This window comes from Oculina patagonica, chromosome 4 (assembly GCF_052425735.1).
Source record: "Oculina patagonica isolate OP01 chromosome 4, crgOcupat, whole genome shotgun sequence".
NCBI lineage: Eukaryota > Metazoa > Cnidaria > Anthozoa > Scleractinia > Oculinidae > Oculina > Oculina patagonica.
Genome location: NC_135761.1, coordinates 6,859,398 through 6,877,295, shown reverse-complemented (window position 1 = coordinate 6,877,295; position 17,898 = coordinate 6,859,398). Strand labels below are relative to the sequence as shown.

The following is a 17,898-nucleotide window of genomic DNA, read 5'->3' as shown; positions in this document are numbered from 1 at the left end:
TGGAAAAGACAAGTGGTCCAAAAGAACCTCGATTTTTCATACTGAATGCGTAGCAAAGGCTCTGTACAGCGTTTCGATACAATTATTAAAAAAGCATGGGGCGACTGACTGTCTTCAAGGTCACTTATAGACAATTAAAAACCTCATCTTTTACTAATGATTTTTCTGTGGTCAGCTGGTCCCAAGGAGCTAGGGCCTAGTACCCCGGCCAAGGGGCGGCTGGCTTTTGCCATCAGCTGCTTGTCCATCATAATTGTAATCAGGGAATTAAGTACCTTTTTTTTGTCGGAAGTCTCCGAGAATTGACTCGTAGTCGGCGATTTTTTTAAAGTCCTAATACATGTATATTTTATTACTTACATTAACGACTTTCGAGTGCTCGACTTACGAGAAAAAAAATCTGTTAAGTGCTCTAAACGTGAGTGAAATCAAATAATTGCCAATTAGACTACGAGCCCGAATTATAGTGGATGAACTAATCATATTCGCGGATTTCCAATAGAACACGGCTAACCTGGAGTAGCTGCAAATAGCTCTTAAAAACAGCATGTAAAATTTCCTGAAACGACTCTTATCTCTGGAAAATTACACTCAAAGCACAAAAAGAACATTGGGAGAACCTGACGTACAGTGCAATCCCGATTTCTCAAACCCGCTCCTTATAACTCTAAAACGCAGAAGTCCCTTTTCCCTTAGAATTGCTTCATTCACTTTGAACACTACAATTTTACCCTCGATTCACTAGGATCCTGATTTCTTGAACCGGCTCCCGATAACTCAAATCAAAAGTCTCTTCTGGGATTTTCCCAGGCTATGTGGCCTTGACACATTAATAAAGTTTATCTATCTATCTATCTATCTTCCCTCGGATTTGCTTCATTTAGTTCAAACGCTGTAATTTTACCCTTGATTTCTCAATCTTTAACTCGATTTCTCAAACCATTATTCGTTTCCTTTAGAGTTCTGCCGAACCCTTGTCCAACTAAGTGGATTTTTTTTTTATTTTTCGTAAAAAAACTAAGTGGTTCTTATAGCGTTGGGGGGGGGGGGGGGGGGGCCCCCCCCCCCCCCCCCAACAAAGGGGTTAAAGTTAGGAGAACGGAATTTTCTTTCTTCTGAATAAATTGTGACTATTAGGTATAACTAAGGTACAGTGTCCCTTGCGATGCATAAGAAAATAAAAAAATAAGAAAAGGAATAAAAAAATATACCAATACAAAAAAGCTTTGATCTGCTGAATTAGTTCCGACTAAAATCCTTTTTGGCCGTGGGTGAAAACTTTGACAACTCTAACGACAACGCATGTATTGCACGAACTCAATTACATGCAATTCCCATCACTTGACTTTTATTCTTTGACCGAACATAACTTCGGAAAGCTAATTTTTTTTGTACCTTCTACCTATTCTTGTTTTCTTAAGGCCTTTACCAATAGTTTTCAAGTGCCATGTAAAATGTTTAGACCCCGAGGATACAATTTGCGTGCGTTTTGAATTTTTAAAAATAATAATAGTAATAAAATTGATTTTGGGAGTCTGCTGTGCGTTAACAACAGTTAGCTTGGATCATCTTCAGTTTTATAATTGTAAAGTCAAGGAAACTATTAAGACCGAATTCATCGATTTTGAAGTCCTCGTGTCCAACTAGGAGAACGGAAAAAAAAAAAACCAACTACGTGAGATCACCTTAATTGCGGTTAGAAACTGAACCCAACACGGAAAAGGATCATGAATAGCCACTTTCTTCGGTAATATGTTTGAGGTCAAGCATTAATAAGGCGCGAAAACTTGTGGTTCTCATGCTAAAAAGGCCGAGTAGCGTCTGTTTCTAGTTAATAGCAAGTGACTTGTCTGATCTTTAAAACGCCTGTTAAAGGATTACACGAGCTAAAAATATTTCAGCAGGCTTGCCTAAAGAAAAGCTAAGCTCGAATCGCGAGATAAACTAAGAATTTCATAAATGGACAAAACATTCAGTTTCATAGCCCGATTAGAGCTTTAGTTAATGGCATATAAAATGACAGTAAAGTTAACCAGTGATATACGAAATGACATATCTGTGCGAAATATGACCGAAGAAGAATTACACATTTTTACTTGCGTGTTTTAGACTCTACTCTCTCCGCCAGTGATTCGAGCCGGCTCAGTTTAAAATTACCGATTTTATGGCAACTCATATTTCTTAGGCACCCGGGCTTAGGCATCAACTAAACAGCACTATAGGTCTTACTCACCGAGCGATTGGAAATTCCACCTTTGTTTCCAAGGGATCGGCTGGTATTTTAGATAATGGCCGGCCTCTTAATGCCGTAAATCGTCCTTTGTTATGAGTTATGTTGTTATATAAATCCCGAGTATCAGGATAAATGCCTTTTAAGAAAAAAATCTTGTTGTCAGCTATTTACATCGGTTGCTAATTACATAATACCCTGAAGGCGTCGACATGTTCAATTCACTAAAGTAATTAGGGGCTTAATACCGTTTACATTATTTAGCCGAAAGAATAAACATTGATCATACATATGTATATCAAAAGAGAAGCCTTGAAGGCTCATTGTGTCGTTGTATAACCCTTTGTACATGGAAAAATGGAAATAACTCTCCTTGAATGGTCTACTAACTTTTCCGCATGAAAATGCAATATCGACAAATAATGATAATGATAATGATAATCAATTTATATAGCGCATTTTTCATATGTAATGTTCAAATGCGCTGTACACATACTGTAATTTACTACACAAAGGCCAGACCACAACACCGGGAACTTCGTGCCCTACTCTTTGCGAATAGTGTGTGGGTTCTTTAACGTCCCCTGTTATAAGACTGAGGATACAGGAGACGGAACCTACGGTTTATCGTCCTTTTCCGAGAAGACTAGAATGTCTTACCATTTGCAGATGTAATTACAAAGGCAGCACATTCTCCTCAGTTATTTTAAGACCCTGAGTGTTGGTCCGGTCTGGGGTTCGAACCCACGACCTCCCGCACAGCAGTCCGGCGCTCTACCAACTGAGCTAACCAGGCAAATACACACGAAGTATCGCACGGTAAAAAAAAATCTATTATTTTTATCGCGGTGGTAACGCCGGTGGCATACCAAACATGTTTGCTATTCCCAAATAAGTCCAGTTTAGAACAAAGATGGCTACAAGATAGGATGGGTCATGTCGGTGGAAGATTCTTACAGTGTTAAACAGCTTTGTGGTTAAGGCTCCTCCTCTTAATTAAGATCTTTAAATTCCTTGACCCGAAAACGCTTTTAAAGATTTGGAAGGTTTCCTTTAGGATCTCATATAAGAAACCACCGGTATCACTGTCACTATTTCTCTCTTAAAACGGAGATGGACCTTTGCGTCAAGATCGCCAGGCATGGCCGTTCGATCGTGAAGCCGCCATTTTAAATTGCGTGACAAATCTCCTCGGCGCTACGGGGGGCAGTAGTTTTGTCATGATATTCAAGATGCATGGTGGCTTGACAATCAAGTTGTTTTTGACTGTCCACGGCCAAAACCGCAGAATAAAGCAAATGCTTCTTTTTATTAACCTTTCGACTATCTTTGATACCAACTGACAAGAACAGGCGTATTTGCGCGCTCGAATCATGGCATTTTATGTCGGAGAGAGGCGTCCGACATTCCAGACTTATGACGTAGCTCTAGCGAAATTATGAGTTTATGATTGGTTGTTCCTTGAATAAAAATTCCTGCGCTCAGGTACCGTATCCTGCGTAGGGCGTGGCTGGCGGGATGAGGGCGGTGCGAGAAAAATCGCGGGCGAAGTCTCGAGTGAAATTTGGAAATTCCCAACTCGACGCCTCACCAATCCCCTCACGGCTTTTTTCAGCTCGACTTTGGCGCCCGCCGTAAAAAGAGCACTCGGTCGCAAATCCCGCCAGCTTCGCAAGCTGAGTTACTGTTGATTTAGAAAAGTGAGAGGAGACTCTCTTAGGGCCTCTTTAAATGAGAGCCGAGATGAGTTTCGTCCCGGGATGAAAAAAAATTCATTTTACATGAGCGTGTTCATCCCGGGATAAGTCGTCCCGCCCGAGTTGAATTCATCTCGCCCGTGCTTACATAACATTACATTTTATCCCGGGAAGGACTGTTTACATGAGGTTTTTCGTCACGTTTCATCCCGGGATGATATTTCATCCCGGTGTTTCATCCCAGGATGAAATCGTCCCGGGTTGAACTCATCCCGGGACGAAATCATGTATCATCATGTAAACAGCAACAAGAAAATGACCAGACAACGAGATGAATTCATCCCGGGACGAAAGTCATCCCGGGACGAAAACTCTCATGTAAAGAGGCCCTTAGGCTTAGAGAAAGACTTAATGAAGGAAAGACTTTTTTATCTTTCAGACTTGAAGTCTAAGTTTTAAATTCCATGAGATTTACTTGTCACCGCGTTTATACTATCTATATCTGATTGCATTCCCAATTAGCGGCCAATTATATTACTGCGTGCAGGCCACGTCTTCTAATTCAGGAATTAAATAGGAAAGTTCTAATTTTGCACACAGGATTAAATTATAAGTAAAAAAAATAATCCTGTTTTTATTTGATGTAATCACTTCATTAGTCTTGGTATTCTGCCGACCAGAACTACAGTGCTTGTTTTCTTTTCGTGCAGCTAGTTAGCATTTCGATGGGATTGTACTACAGATTAGTGGTCGGCGGGTGCAAAAAGCTATGTCGCAGATATATATCGGTCACTGAAACAAAGCTCCGCTTCTTTAGCCAAGCCTAGAGAACCCTGATATTAGGCTCCTGGCAGCCACAAAATTAAAGAAGAAAACTGTTTTGTAACCGCGAGACCTTTTTTCACCTTTTGTTCAGTGTTTTGTTTAAATGTTTTGTCTACTGGCTAAAAACAACAGATAAATTTGATAAAAATCGGATCAGACACGCTAATCGCAAGCCTGTGAAATCCCAGTTTAAACTGATATAAATCACGATAAACCAGTCCCCGGCGCGACCGACCTTGCAACAAAACTATCCCCTGCCTTCGGATGACCAGCAAACTATTTTGGGATTGAATAGAATTGAGCAAAAAACTGACATGATGTTGCAATGCAACTTGAAACTGAAATCGATCGTTATCTCGGATCAAATGTGGTCATCTCACGTTGGCTTCAAATCACAATTTAGTGTGATTAGAAAAGAAACTCTGTGCTACAGTTAGTCGAGTTACTCGAAATTATTCAAAAATATTAACTGAATGAACTTGCAAGCGCCTTTCTAGCCTTCGCTATTTACACTAGAGGGCGTGCCACACAACGGGGCCGAGCAAAGAGCTTTAGGCGAGCTTTCTTTGTTTGCGTACTTTATCCTCTGCTTACTCGACACAGCCTATTATAATCTATAGATGCTTCTTCAAACGTTTATCACCTACCTCAATTCGCCCAGTTATCCCAGCAGCCTTTCACTCTCTTTGTTTTTAAAGCCAACTACGGCGGAGCGGGTGGCGCTCGAATGGATTATCACTGATCGTGAAGCAAGTGAAAAGCCTCGCATTATTACTGGGAAAACAGAACTTTTTGTTTGCAAAGTATTGTGTTACAAGAGAATTATATCTTATGAAAGTTATATAAACAGCCCAAGACTCGACAAGACAGTTTCAAGATAACAGGAAGCACTCAAGTGGCGGGAAAAAGGCCACCGCGCGCGTGACGGCCGCTTGTCAAATGGCGGGAAAACTTAGACGGGGCACTGCGCTCGCTCGTATATTAATCTAGACCAAAATGCATGCACAGACCATACGAAGACATTGAAATTGGAAAAGAATCAACAATTAGTTATTTACGTGAAGGAAAAAAGGAAGATTTTGTGGGAAGACAGATTGTCGGGCATTGCATAATAGGAATTCCTGCACTAGTGAACTCTTGACCTTTCAGGTATACCTCTTCTGAATACTTTGTCTTTAAGATTTTGTTCTTGTTTTTGAGTGAAATTTTTAAGTAGGAATAGAGCTGTCGAGGGTTATTTTATACAACGTCAGGCTCGAAAGACCCGGAAACAACCATTAGACAATAAATGGATTATTTACTTATTTATTTTTTATTCTTGGGGCAATACATTTAGAAATCTCTTGGGAAAACTGGATTCAGAGGTTTCAATTTGACGAACGGTTCCCAGATTATGCGTTAATCTCTATTATGTTAGCCCCAGATTTACGGAATTCCACTGTCTCTATTTTCTGTTACCACAGAAGGAAACCCCACCTCAATGTACGACTTACAGAAGAAGCTCACAAGCATTGAAAGTCAGTGGACTGGGTCACGTAATGCTCAGCTCACTGTGTATAAACTTGTATTAAAAAGCTATGGTCGGGTGGTTCACTTAAACGGTAACCCGCGTTCACGCATTCACAGTATAGTTCACACGAGTAAATTTATTTCATAATCACAGATCACGGAGAATTAAAACATGCAATCAAGTCAATCACATTTCATCAAGAAATCCTGTTAGGGTCTTTCTGAAATTAAAGTTAAGCTATTTTGCGCATTCGTGTTATAAATCTCTCTAATAACTTTATATATAGTTCAAACATGATCTTTATATTAAAAACAGACAATAATGTCACTTAACTTAAGTTATCTCCGTGTGAAACAATGATTCTTGACCTGAGCAAAGTTTTGGATAACTGGAACCCAGTACCGTACCTTGACAAACCGCGCGCGACCACTTTGGATTTGATCAGTGTGGGCAGCAATCCGATGTAAGACATGTAAGACCGGTACCCGCAGGCAAATGCATTTTCTCGAAAAAGTGGAAGAACACAATCAAAGTCTACTTGGTACACATAATTAACATAGTTGAGAAATAAATTAGTGGGAACCTCTAAGGCCCTTTTCGTATGTAAGTCACGTAACGAATGGCAAACATCGAACGCGCAAGAGGTGAAGCGCAGTACTAGACTGTCTAGACTATCAAGGCTAGCTAGTTCATGGGCTATCGTAAAACAAAATGGCGGCATTTTTCTATGCGGCTTGACTCGCGAGAGAGAGAAATCATCGTTTTCTCGTAAACGAGTTCGGTGACCTATCATTTTTTTTCTCTTAGGTCGAAAGAAGCGATCAAATTCTTTCTATAAAATGAATACAGATCACTGAATTTCTATGGCAGAATAAAACATTATCACCGAAAACGTGTACAGTACTCGCAAAGGATTGGAAATATAAGGAATTAAAAAGGTAAATACAAGGTCTTCCTGCTCCTAAACGAATACGGTGACCCCACTTTTTCAACCAACTGGCAAAATTTGGTTGGAAATCTATGAGCAGTTCTATTTCAAGGGAATTACCTTAATTTGTTAGAAGCTGAGCTACAAACGAAGTAATAGGAAAAGGAACGAGCCGTTACACTGGCGACACTAATTAAAATTTTCCGGAGTGAATTATAATAATTACAGTGCTGGTGATGTACCGTACAACTTACATTTGTCAACTCACTCAAACCTTCCAATGCAAGCTTATTTCTTTCTGATTCTCCTTTGATTCCCAGTCAAACTCTCTGAGCTAGCCGCACAACACACCATTACACGCCACTTATCTCAACAGACACGAAGTTAATCAAAACTAACTTTTAATTATCAACTACAAACATATTATTAGGTAGTTGGATGGATAAAACAAACAATGATTTTTTAAGGACGACACAATCGATGGATTTAATGAAGTCCCTAAGGATCCGGAGTTCCAGTTTGTTTTATTTTGCGAAGCCGCGATAAAAAAAAAAAAAACATTTACAAGTGTAATTTACAAGTGTAACTATTGTCTAAGAGGTTGAAAACAAAAGCTACACTTGTAAATTACAATTGTAAAATTAGAGCAGTTTTCAATTGAGTGTAGTAAAACCTAATCTAGTCAGCCAATCAAAACTCGAAGCAAATACATGTTGCAGGCACGAAGCGCGGGAAAACGTGCGTGAGCGAGTCACGTTTGGTTTTGGTTTTACTTCTGATTGGCTAAGAAGGTGGCGCGAGATTTTTTAACCAATCACTAAGCGTAGTGATGCAAAACCAAAGTAAACACAAATTACTTTCGACACTCAAGTGAAAACTGATCTAATGTTTTATTGAATTGACTCCTGTTTTTTCAATCATGCGCGTCGTGCACAAAATTTAAATTGTTCAGTTCAGGATGGTCCCCGAGGTCCTGAGATCAAGCTTATTCTGCATGCTGACTCCAGCTTGCGGACACATCTGTATTTACAGAATCTATTTACTTTTGTTACTTTGAGAAACAAATAAATAATTTTTAGTGCAACTGAATTGCACTTATTTTAGTTTGACAAGTATGCCAATCTGCGGTCCTTGGGTTAGAAGTACTGAACTTAATAGAATAATTTGAATATACCTTTTGTGGACAAGATTAGCCTGCGTTCAGACTTATAACAAGATGTGATCAGAGTTCCCTTAGGGACCGGACCGGACCGTGTGACAAATCCATCTATTGTTAAAGGGTTACTGAACTACCTAATAATGTGTTTGCACTAATGGCCACACGACAATAATTTGTAATCTATCATCTTGATATTATGGTTTTATCAATCTAATCCCCAGTTTATAATTATAGAGCTCGAAAATAGCCCAGTTATAGTTGGCATGGTTTTAGTTTTCGTCATCGGTTTTGAAAAAGCAATCTGAATGTACCGTGTTTATTTGAGAACCCGAATCGAACCTGTCAAAAATAGAAATATCACAGTTTATAAATTTATAAAGAAACTTGGAAAATCTACTTTGGTACCAAGACTCCAAGAGCTGGTACCCAGAGGATTTTTATTTCTCGCGCGCGGTTCTTCGGCGGCGATGTTTCAGATGAGCATTTCGCGCCACATCAAATCGAGGTTGCTATCGTTTCCAGATCTCTTGAGAGAAGTGTGCTTCAATCAGTTCAAGATGGCGGTTTGAAACGTGACGAAAAGCTAAAGATTCGCATTTGTGGCCCTCAATAGGCTTTTATCACATGATTGCTGTATTTCTGTCATTATTTCAGAAGCTTTAAGGCAGGAAGCACGAATTAGAACAGGTATGTATAGATTATGGAAGAGCATCCAGCCCAGACCAGCCTAAATAATTTCGTGTGTTTCGCTGGTTTTGGCGCAGAAGAAAATAAGTCTTCTCTGTTCTGAATCGGCGAGAAGTAGCCACTGTGTAAAGCTAACTTCTACCAGCTCTGAAAGGCCGCTCTTGAGTTTAATTCCAGTAGTTTATCGAAAGTTTGGCTTACGTTTGTTGCTTGGCCTTTTGCAATTAATGATTTTATACAATCACATCGCTCATGCATGTAACACAATGCGCAAAATTAATGCAGTTGAAGTCCAAGCTTTGTGACACATATCCCGAACAGGTTCTGTTGCCAGGCACGTTGTTCCAAGGCCGTTGATACAACCTATGAAACTGACTAGCTTTACGAAGTTATTTCACCCGTGGTTATAGAACAAAAAATTGGTATCTGGTCAAACTTTATGGTTCTGCCAGGAGGCAATTCAAGAAGTGAAGTAGCCAGGAAACAGCTGTGTAAACACACGTGCAAATAACAAAATCGGCAAATTCACAGTATATAAATCATTGTCATTTTTTTGCATTTTGGTAGTTGTTTTTAAAACAGAGAAACTCTCTGTAAGTGGCACAGAAACAAAGTGCCCTCATCTGGGAGGCAGGGCGCGACAAAAGTGCTGTCCGATAGCCCGGGGCTAGTAGAATTATCCGTCGGGCTAGCATATTCTGATCACGAGTTGCCCGACGGGCAAGCAACACACGGGCAAGAAACATTGTTTTTTTTTATGACAACCTTCAGAAATAAAATTAATGTGCACCAGAGAAATTAGAGGGAAACATTTGGGGCTCGAAAATGTGACTCACTGCATCCTTGGCGACTATTAAAAACTCCTGGTTTTATAGTCGCCAACTTGAACGTGGCGACTATATTCCTCTGTATAAGATGAGTAACGGCCATTTTCTGTGGAATTGTGTCCTTCCAGAAAATTATATTGGAAGATCTTTGCTTCTAAAACGTTCAAAATAAGAAAAGAAGTCATAGTGCTCGAATCCATCGCTTTGCTTTGCCGTAAAGTACTCCATCACTTCGTAAAACTTGCAAATGGCTGAACGTTTTTGAAAACGCCCCGAAATGCATTGCAGGCATTGGGTACATCATGTATGTATATGAATTGTGTCTCTTGAAATGTAGGATTACAAATATGAAGGACCCTGAAGGATCTACATTAAGCTACAAAGTTAGTTGCCACAAAATCGTAATAATGTGTTTGTTTTAATTCGTTGTGGTAAGATTATTTTCTTTTTCTTTTGGAATGTTTATGTATTTATTGTCTCCAAAGGAAGAACAATTTTAAATTTGCATATAACTAATTATGCAAATTACCTTCGGGCTAGCTCCTCAAAGCTTCGGGCTAGTAAGATAAAATAACGGCTTGCCCGAAGGGCAAGCTGACTTTTCTATTTTCGTCTCACCCTGGGGAGGATAAAAATGTAGTCATGTGAGACTTACTCAGGGCTGCCAATAACAAAATAACTGTCGGTTATCGGACATTGGCAGACCAAAATTTGCTCATGTCCGACGAAAACCCAAGTGTGGTCTGACATTATGTCCGGACAATTTTTTGATCATAAATTATTTTAAGGCAACAATGAAAAAAATCTGCCGTGAGTAAATAAATTATACGTAACAGAAGTGCAAACAGATCGTGAGGAAAGTGATAGCACGGTAATTTTAAGGAAATCAAATCCAACCTTTGGGTTTGGGTTATGTCCAACCGCAACTTTCTTTTGTCCGACCAAGATGGTATCTTAGAAGGACATATGTCCTTTCAAGTGAAAAAAATTATTTGCAGCCCTGCTTTCTAGTTGCTTATGAACTGGAAGTTGATAATGGTAAATAAAGCGCCATGGCAAATTTTAAAAAGCTGGCATTTACAGTGCCAGCTCTTCATTGGAGCAAATTGACTTTGGCTAGTTGAGGTTTGATTCCCAGGGAGGACTCCCTTATAAAAATGATGGGTGTGCTTGTCGTACCTAGTAGGGGCTAAAATTTGTGGATTGGTACCGCTTAGGGTGCTAAAACTTAAAATGACTGTGGCTAGAGTTGTCGCGGTATGTATCAGGGGCCTTTAAGGTTATCAATCTGAAAACTGATAGGAACAGTAACTGTATTTATTATACAAATAACTTTTATTTCTGAATTGTTTACTAGAAAACAGCCATCCACTCATCAAATTGCCAGACAGTTAAAAATAATTCCTCGCGAAGCGAGGTCGAAGGCCGAGCGTAGCGGGGTGTATAATTTTGTCCCTCAAAGGGCTCAGGCGGGATGAAATCTCGTGTGGAGTTTACGGTCATATATATTTGTGAGCTTGGTGTCTGGCGGAAATGACGTCACACGGCCGGGCGCTGGTGGCCTAATGGTGTGAGCGTCGAACTTCAAATCAGATCTTCGGGACTGAGGGCAGGGGTTCGAACCCCGCTAAGGTTTTTTTTTTTTTTTTCTTTTTTCTTTTTTTTTTTGTAGGTTCGAATCCTGAGCCTTTCATTTTTATCGTTTTTCTCTTCGGATTACAATAACACTGATTTCCACATAATACTCCCTCAACGCCTATTCAGGCTATAAACCTTTCATGGCCATCAGGGGCGCGCGGGCGGAGGGTTCGAATCCTCCTGCCGTTCGTTCTTCTTTTTTTTAATGCCCTGAAATAAATGTCCAAAATGCGAATATCCAATAATTTGTCGATGATTTTGAAAATAGCCTGCGCTTCCCAACGCTTTATACCTCTTTACGAACCAGAAAGAGCCGCCATTTTGAAAGCGGAGTAGACCCTGGGAACGAGGGTGTCGCGGCCATGTCCGTTACTAGGCAACAATAACAAATCACCGGTTAAAACCGGTTATCACTCCTTATTTATAACACCCCCCTCCCTCCCCAACCCAGAGCTTCGCGAGGCCCTGCGAGTCATGTATTACTAGTTGGTTGTTTTAAAATTGGTACCTCTAATGAGTAAAAAAAAAATGGGTCCAATCCCACAAAATGCTATTCTGGTACCTTTTAGGGGTGTGTTCAGAATTTTTTAGACAAGCATCCCCATCATTTTTATAACCCTTTCACTGCACTAAAACGGAAAACCGGGATTCCGTTTTCCCACTAGAACATAAGTACTAAACTGCTTTTCCAGGAATTTGACCTCTTAAGATTTGAGATCAGAGACCCAGTAACTAGTCTCCTAGAGGGGGATCTAATATATTGTAAATTGAAACCACATGGTCAGACTTCAAAATGGTGTCCTTGAATCGTGTAGTGAAGGAAAAGAACTCCATAAAAACATGAAGTGAAGACGTGCAAATCAATATTTTCCGCCATATTTTGATTGATTAAGAAGACGCTCTTTCTGAGAGGTAGAATTTTGAGGCCAGTTTTAAAACTTGGAAGGAATTATTTTCACAAGTTGTCAATGGTAAATGGCTCGAGTTATTGAAGACCTCTTCGAACCTCTGATGCCAAGATCAAAGCCATATGGACTCAAACTGTCCTAGTACCGTTTTCTACAGTCACGTTTTCCGTGCGGTTGATCAATGCGGTTAGATTTGTACAAAGTTTGCATTAATTTTCCGTTCTGTTTTGAATGAAATAAATATTCTTATTTATCATGATGTTTTTGTCTAGGATTTTCTTGCTTGTGTTGTAATGTTTGGAATACAAAAGCCTATTTGAAGTGCACAAACTCTGTTTAATTAAATATGTCATATTATTATGCTTTTTGTCAGGTCTGGTCTGAGAAACCATTAGCTGTATCATTCTCAAACACACAAGATGGCCAAAGCTGTGGATATAGAAATTTTCAAGGTTTGTACTTAGGTTGGTTTACTGATTTTTGCTGCAAGGGTTATTAATGAAATGTTTTAAAAAAGGTTCTTACAGGCAAAGGTATTTAATCTTTAGCATAATTTCTTGCATTTCTTAATATTGAATTTGATCTTTATAACACTTTTTACAGGTAATAAATGCTGGGAATTTTTGGGCTCATCCCATTGCCAGCCCTGGCAGTGAATTCCAAGACTTCATGGGAAAACTGAACGACCATTTTAGAAAGAGCACGACATCACAACCTATTACACAACTGGTGAAGGGTCAGGTCAGTACACACTATGATTTTTTTTTTTATTTAACAGAAATTATGTGATAAAACATAAAATTTGACATTAAGATTGTGACCTTATCTACATGTAACTCCAGTAAGTTGCCAAAATAACTTTTGATTCCAAGTTACAATTACCGGTAGATTCAAATAAAGGTACCGGTAACTACACTGTATTTTAAACTTTCTTATTCAGTAATTATTTTATTCAAATAAAGCCTAAAGGTTCCTGTATTACATGTTATTTAGAAAAAAAAAATCTCAAAATCTCGAATTGAAATTTGGAAGTGTTGATTTTTTGTGGAGGGAGGAAAACAGGAGAACCCGGAGAAAAACCTTTGGAGCAAGGACGAGAACCAACAACAAACTCAACCCACATATGGTACCGGGCCGAAACCGAACCCGGGCGGTTGGTGGGAGGCGAGCGCTCTCACCACTGCGCCACCCCTGCTCCCCTAATCATGATCATGATTAATGACATAAAATAACAGATTGTGTGTTGATTTCTTATCTCTTTGTATGCACATGTAGATGTGTGTTGTAAGAAGAACCTCTGACAGTTGCTGGTACAGAGCAAGAGTTCAGAATGTGCTGCAGACATTGAGTGGACCACAAGCCAGGTACACTTGTTTGTTTTTACGTATTCATTTACATGTATGTTCTGGTTTAGATTTATCTTTGGTCTGAAAATTTTTCAAAGCAGTTTGATTTTTGCTTTTTCATGGTCTCATACATGTTGTATTCATTATCATAATCTCAAGCAAAGGAAAACAATTTTAAACCAAAATAAATTTAAACTGCAACCTGTACAAGATATGTACTGGTACATGTTCATGTAGGTGCAAATAGCAAATAGTGTAAAAATGTAAAATTAATGTTACATACTTGTCTATTATTTCTTTGTTTGTTGTAAACTTTGGTTTTACTTTTTTTACAGTGTGTTCCTTGTGGATTTAGCTGAAAGTACATTGGTTCCTTGCTGTTGGTAAGAAAGACCTTTTTTCAAATTCAACCCCAGTTGTGGAAGTTAAGGGAGCTATGTAGCATTAGTCTCTGTTTATTCTTGCTGCTCTTTTTTATATGTAAATAACTGACTCCAATCTTAAAGTTGAAGATAATAAGTATTATTATAATTTTATTTGAGCAAACTTCAAGTATTAGATATAAAATTTATTTTTTTATATATAATATAGACATCATGATAAAACACCGTATTTAAAGGAGAAAGCTAGCCTGCTATGGCTGTTTTTGATGCCGCTTGCACGGTCACTTTGCAACCTTGCTCCCTATCGTTTACAATTTTTATACGAGGTCGACTTGGAGCAAGTCTAGGTGCAATGAAACCTAAGCTTCATTGTTTGTAAGCCCGTCCTTACCCAACTGCACCATTCTTGCTCCTTTCGTAATTTACTTTTATTTATATTAATATATCATCCCGTTTTCCAGGATCAGGGAAGTGCCAGCAATGTTCCAAAACATTCCAGTTCAGGCCATGGAGTGTTACCTTATTGGGCTCAAACCACTTGGGCTTGTCACATCTTACTTTGACTTGACCACATCAAAACAGTGAGTATCCGTTTTTTGTCACCTCAATCCACTTACATGTATCTAGTAATAAGTAATTTCTCTGGCCCATATTTAATTTTACATTACACAATGTACTCCTCTCATCTTCTCTAGAAGCTGAGCAGGCAGAACCTTTACATGAACAGTGTGAACAAATTATTAATAAAACTATTTTTTGCAGAGTTACTGAACACTGGGATGAAGCTGCCACTGGCTTGTTCAAAACTCTCATCCAAGGTACATGTATTTTACAAACATGCTTGCAGAACATGTATGGTTCAATTTTACCCTTGGTGTAATCTGGTATTTTTCTTTTGTTTTTATTCATTATAATACATTACATACATCAGAACAAAGGAAAATACCAAATAGTACCAAGAGTAAAATTGAACCACAACCACAACTTACATGTACATGACAAGTATATTCTGTTGATTTTATTTTTTGTAAACTTTGTACGAGTATAAAGCAAATGAGAAAAGTTAACTTTGAAAAAAGCTGGGTTTTTTGCTTTCTTTTTGATCAATTACATTTTTACAGTATGTTGCAACTTTCGCAAATGACATGACAGTCAACTTCCACTATAATAGACACCTTCAATTTGGTGTCAGTAATAGAGAAAGGCTGTAATAGTGGGAGTCATTGTACAGTAACTTCAGAGTTTTCAACCCCTGTCTGTAGTAACAGAGAGGGAGGCGCGGTGGCCTAATGGTCAGAGCGCCAGACTCCGGATCAAGCGGTCCGAGTTCGAGCCCCGGCCGGGGTCACTTGTGTTGTGTTCTTGGGCAAGACACTTTACTCTCATAGTGCCTCTCTCCACCCAGGTGTATAAATGGGTACCGGCGACATAATGCTGGGGGGGAACCCTGCAATGGACTAGCATCCCATTCAGGTGGGAGTAGAAATATTCCTAGCCGCTTAATGCTACGGAAACCGGGATAAGCTCCGGCAGTGTGGGCCGCTTGGCTCGTGGCTTCTCCTTGTCTGTAGTAACAGGGTGTCCGTAACACTGAGGTGTCTGTGAGGCCAGAGTTGACTGTAGACTCTACAAAGTAGCTAATAATTGACAATAGCTCTTTTGTAATGCAGGATGCAAGCTTCAAGTTTCTATTCAGAAACAAGATGAAAAAGGAAGATATCATGTACTTCTACTAGCTGACTCTGGGCGTACTCAGGTAGAGGAAATAGTTGGAGGCTGAGTAAACCTCTAATAACCTCTTTATGTTCATGTATCTGTGTGATAAAGATTTTGTCAAACAAACAGGTGATGATAGTTAACAACATACATATCACCAATTAAAGAGCCACAGGCAAGAACAACACGTTGCTTGTTTTTTTTTTTTGTATTATATTATGTAAGGCTAATTTTTTTCACCTTTCAAGGTCTAGCTCTTATACTGTAAATATTTAGTTTTGGAAGCTCTAGAGTTCGCACAAAAGAGCGATGAATGCAATTTAAAATAATGATATCTTATTATTTACGGTAAATACAAACTGAGTAGTTTGTTGTTGTAGTTTTTTTTTTCTAATTACAATGCAGTATTTATCTACCTACTTGTAAACACTACATGTATATACAATTATTACTTATAAATTACAATTTCAGTTATTTATACTATTTACAATCAAGTTAAATCTTACACTTCATTAATTCATACTAGTCATAAGGTAGACAGATACATGCAACAGTGCTAGTACATTAACAAAAAGAAAGAAATACTTGCAGCGTATGCAGAAAACTTAGAATTTTGTAGGGGCTTTCTTTTCATGAAAACAAAACAAATCAAAAGAAACCTTTTGTTTCTACGAACAATAACCATCAAAATCATGCATATATGTTAAATAATGTTTAGAGATTTTTTTTTCCTTTAAAATACTGAAAATAGCGCTTATAATAAATTATTATCAAGCGTAAAAAGTAGACATCAAAAACAAATTCCAAGGTTTACAATAGTTTAAATTTTAATTTTTTTCAGTCTTCAATGTTGAAACGAAATTAAATTATTAAGTCATTTATATAATTAACTGTTTACTAATACATGATTGTGCTGATATTCCTTAATTAGATTTGTATCAATGATGAACTGGTGATCAAGGGCTTTGCAATATACTTCTCTGATGCTGAACCAAATTCAACCATAAGCCCAACCAAGGCTGCAAAACTAAAAGCAATGAGTGACAAATTCCAGAAGGAAGGGGTAGAAATGCTACAAAATCTGAAAGAGTATGTCAACCATGGCAGGTTTACAGGCAGCGAGGAATCAAACAGTACGGATGAGGAATTGATGGATCATCGAAGCAATCACAGATATATGCGCTCCAAAGAATCCCCGCTAGATGTTCTTAGACGTCAGGTTTCAGGACGCAATTCCTATCAAGAAGAAAATGGTTTTTGTGAGCCCTCGGCAAGAATTCCTAAAAGTGAAACTCAAAGCTTTTCATCACAAAGATTCTCACCAGGAAAGTCATTTGAGACACCACCTGGTGGGGAGTCATCAGGAAAAGAACAAAAAATACCTGCAGTTTTATCAAGTGATGAAAATTCTGGAAGAGTCCGATTTCTCTCATCAAGGCTCCCTGCAACTGGTAGTGGTATGAGTGCAGGGTTTCCGGCAATGCCATCAAAATCTCCTGACTCCACTAATCTGAAGCCGATTCTGAAGAAGAGAAGCCCTCACAACATTCAGCAGGGTAGTGGTTCATCAAGTGAGCCAGATGACTTGTTGCAGAGAAAACAAACACAAATGGACAGAGATGATTCAGGCGTTTCTTGCAGTGAGATGCCTGAATTGTCAACTAATAATACCAATGGCGACATGTCTTTGAGAAAGGAACCTTCAGTATCTTCTAATTCAATAAGTGTAGACGCATTGTTTGGTCATCACAAAGCAATGTCCTGTACTGTTTCAGAAAATGCTAACATTGCAAGAAAGTCAGAGGAAATTAAAGCATTGCCTCAAGGTAGTACTGGGGCACTTAAAGGTGAAAGGGAGTCTCAGAGAATACTATCTTTAATAGAGTCTCTAAGGGAAGCCAGTGGGAAGAGTCATGAATCGACTTCAGACTCTGTTACTGAGGCTATAAGAACTTGTGAGCCTTTGTTAGCTAGTCAAGCACCTAACGTCATGCCTGGCCATGATCGCTCTCCAGTTCAATCTTCAGCGAACAAAGAAAGAGAT

The 17,898-nt window shown here is 38.8% G+C and overlaps 1 protein-coding gene across 1 annotated transcript in view; it reads left to right on the top strand.

The window, feature by feature from the left end:
• The first annotated feature begins 8,896 nt into the window (after positions 1-8,896).
• The window catches only part of LOC144649262 (uncharacterized), a 49,005-nt gene continuing 40,003 nt past the window's right edge, over positions 8,897-17,898 (top strand). The window contains 9 exon segments of the mRNA XM_078508734.1: positions 8,897-9,036; positions 12,783-12,861; positions 13,013-13,150; positions 13,685-13,773; positions 14,091-14,138; positions 14,600-14,719; positions 14,901-14,956; positions 15,809-15,894; positions 16,786-17,898. Of these exon segments, the coding sequence (XP_078364860.1) occupies positions 12,829-12,861; positions 13,013-13,150; positions 13,685-13,773; positions 14,091-14,138; positions 14,600-14,719; positions 14,901-14,956; positions 15,809-15,894; positions 16,786-17,898 (1,683 nt within the window). The 5' untranslated portion in view covers positions 8,897-9,036; positions 12,783-12,828.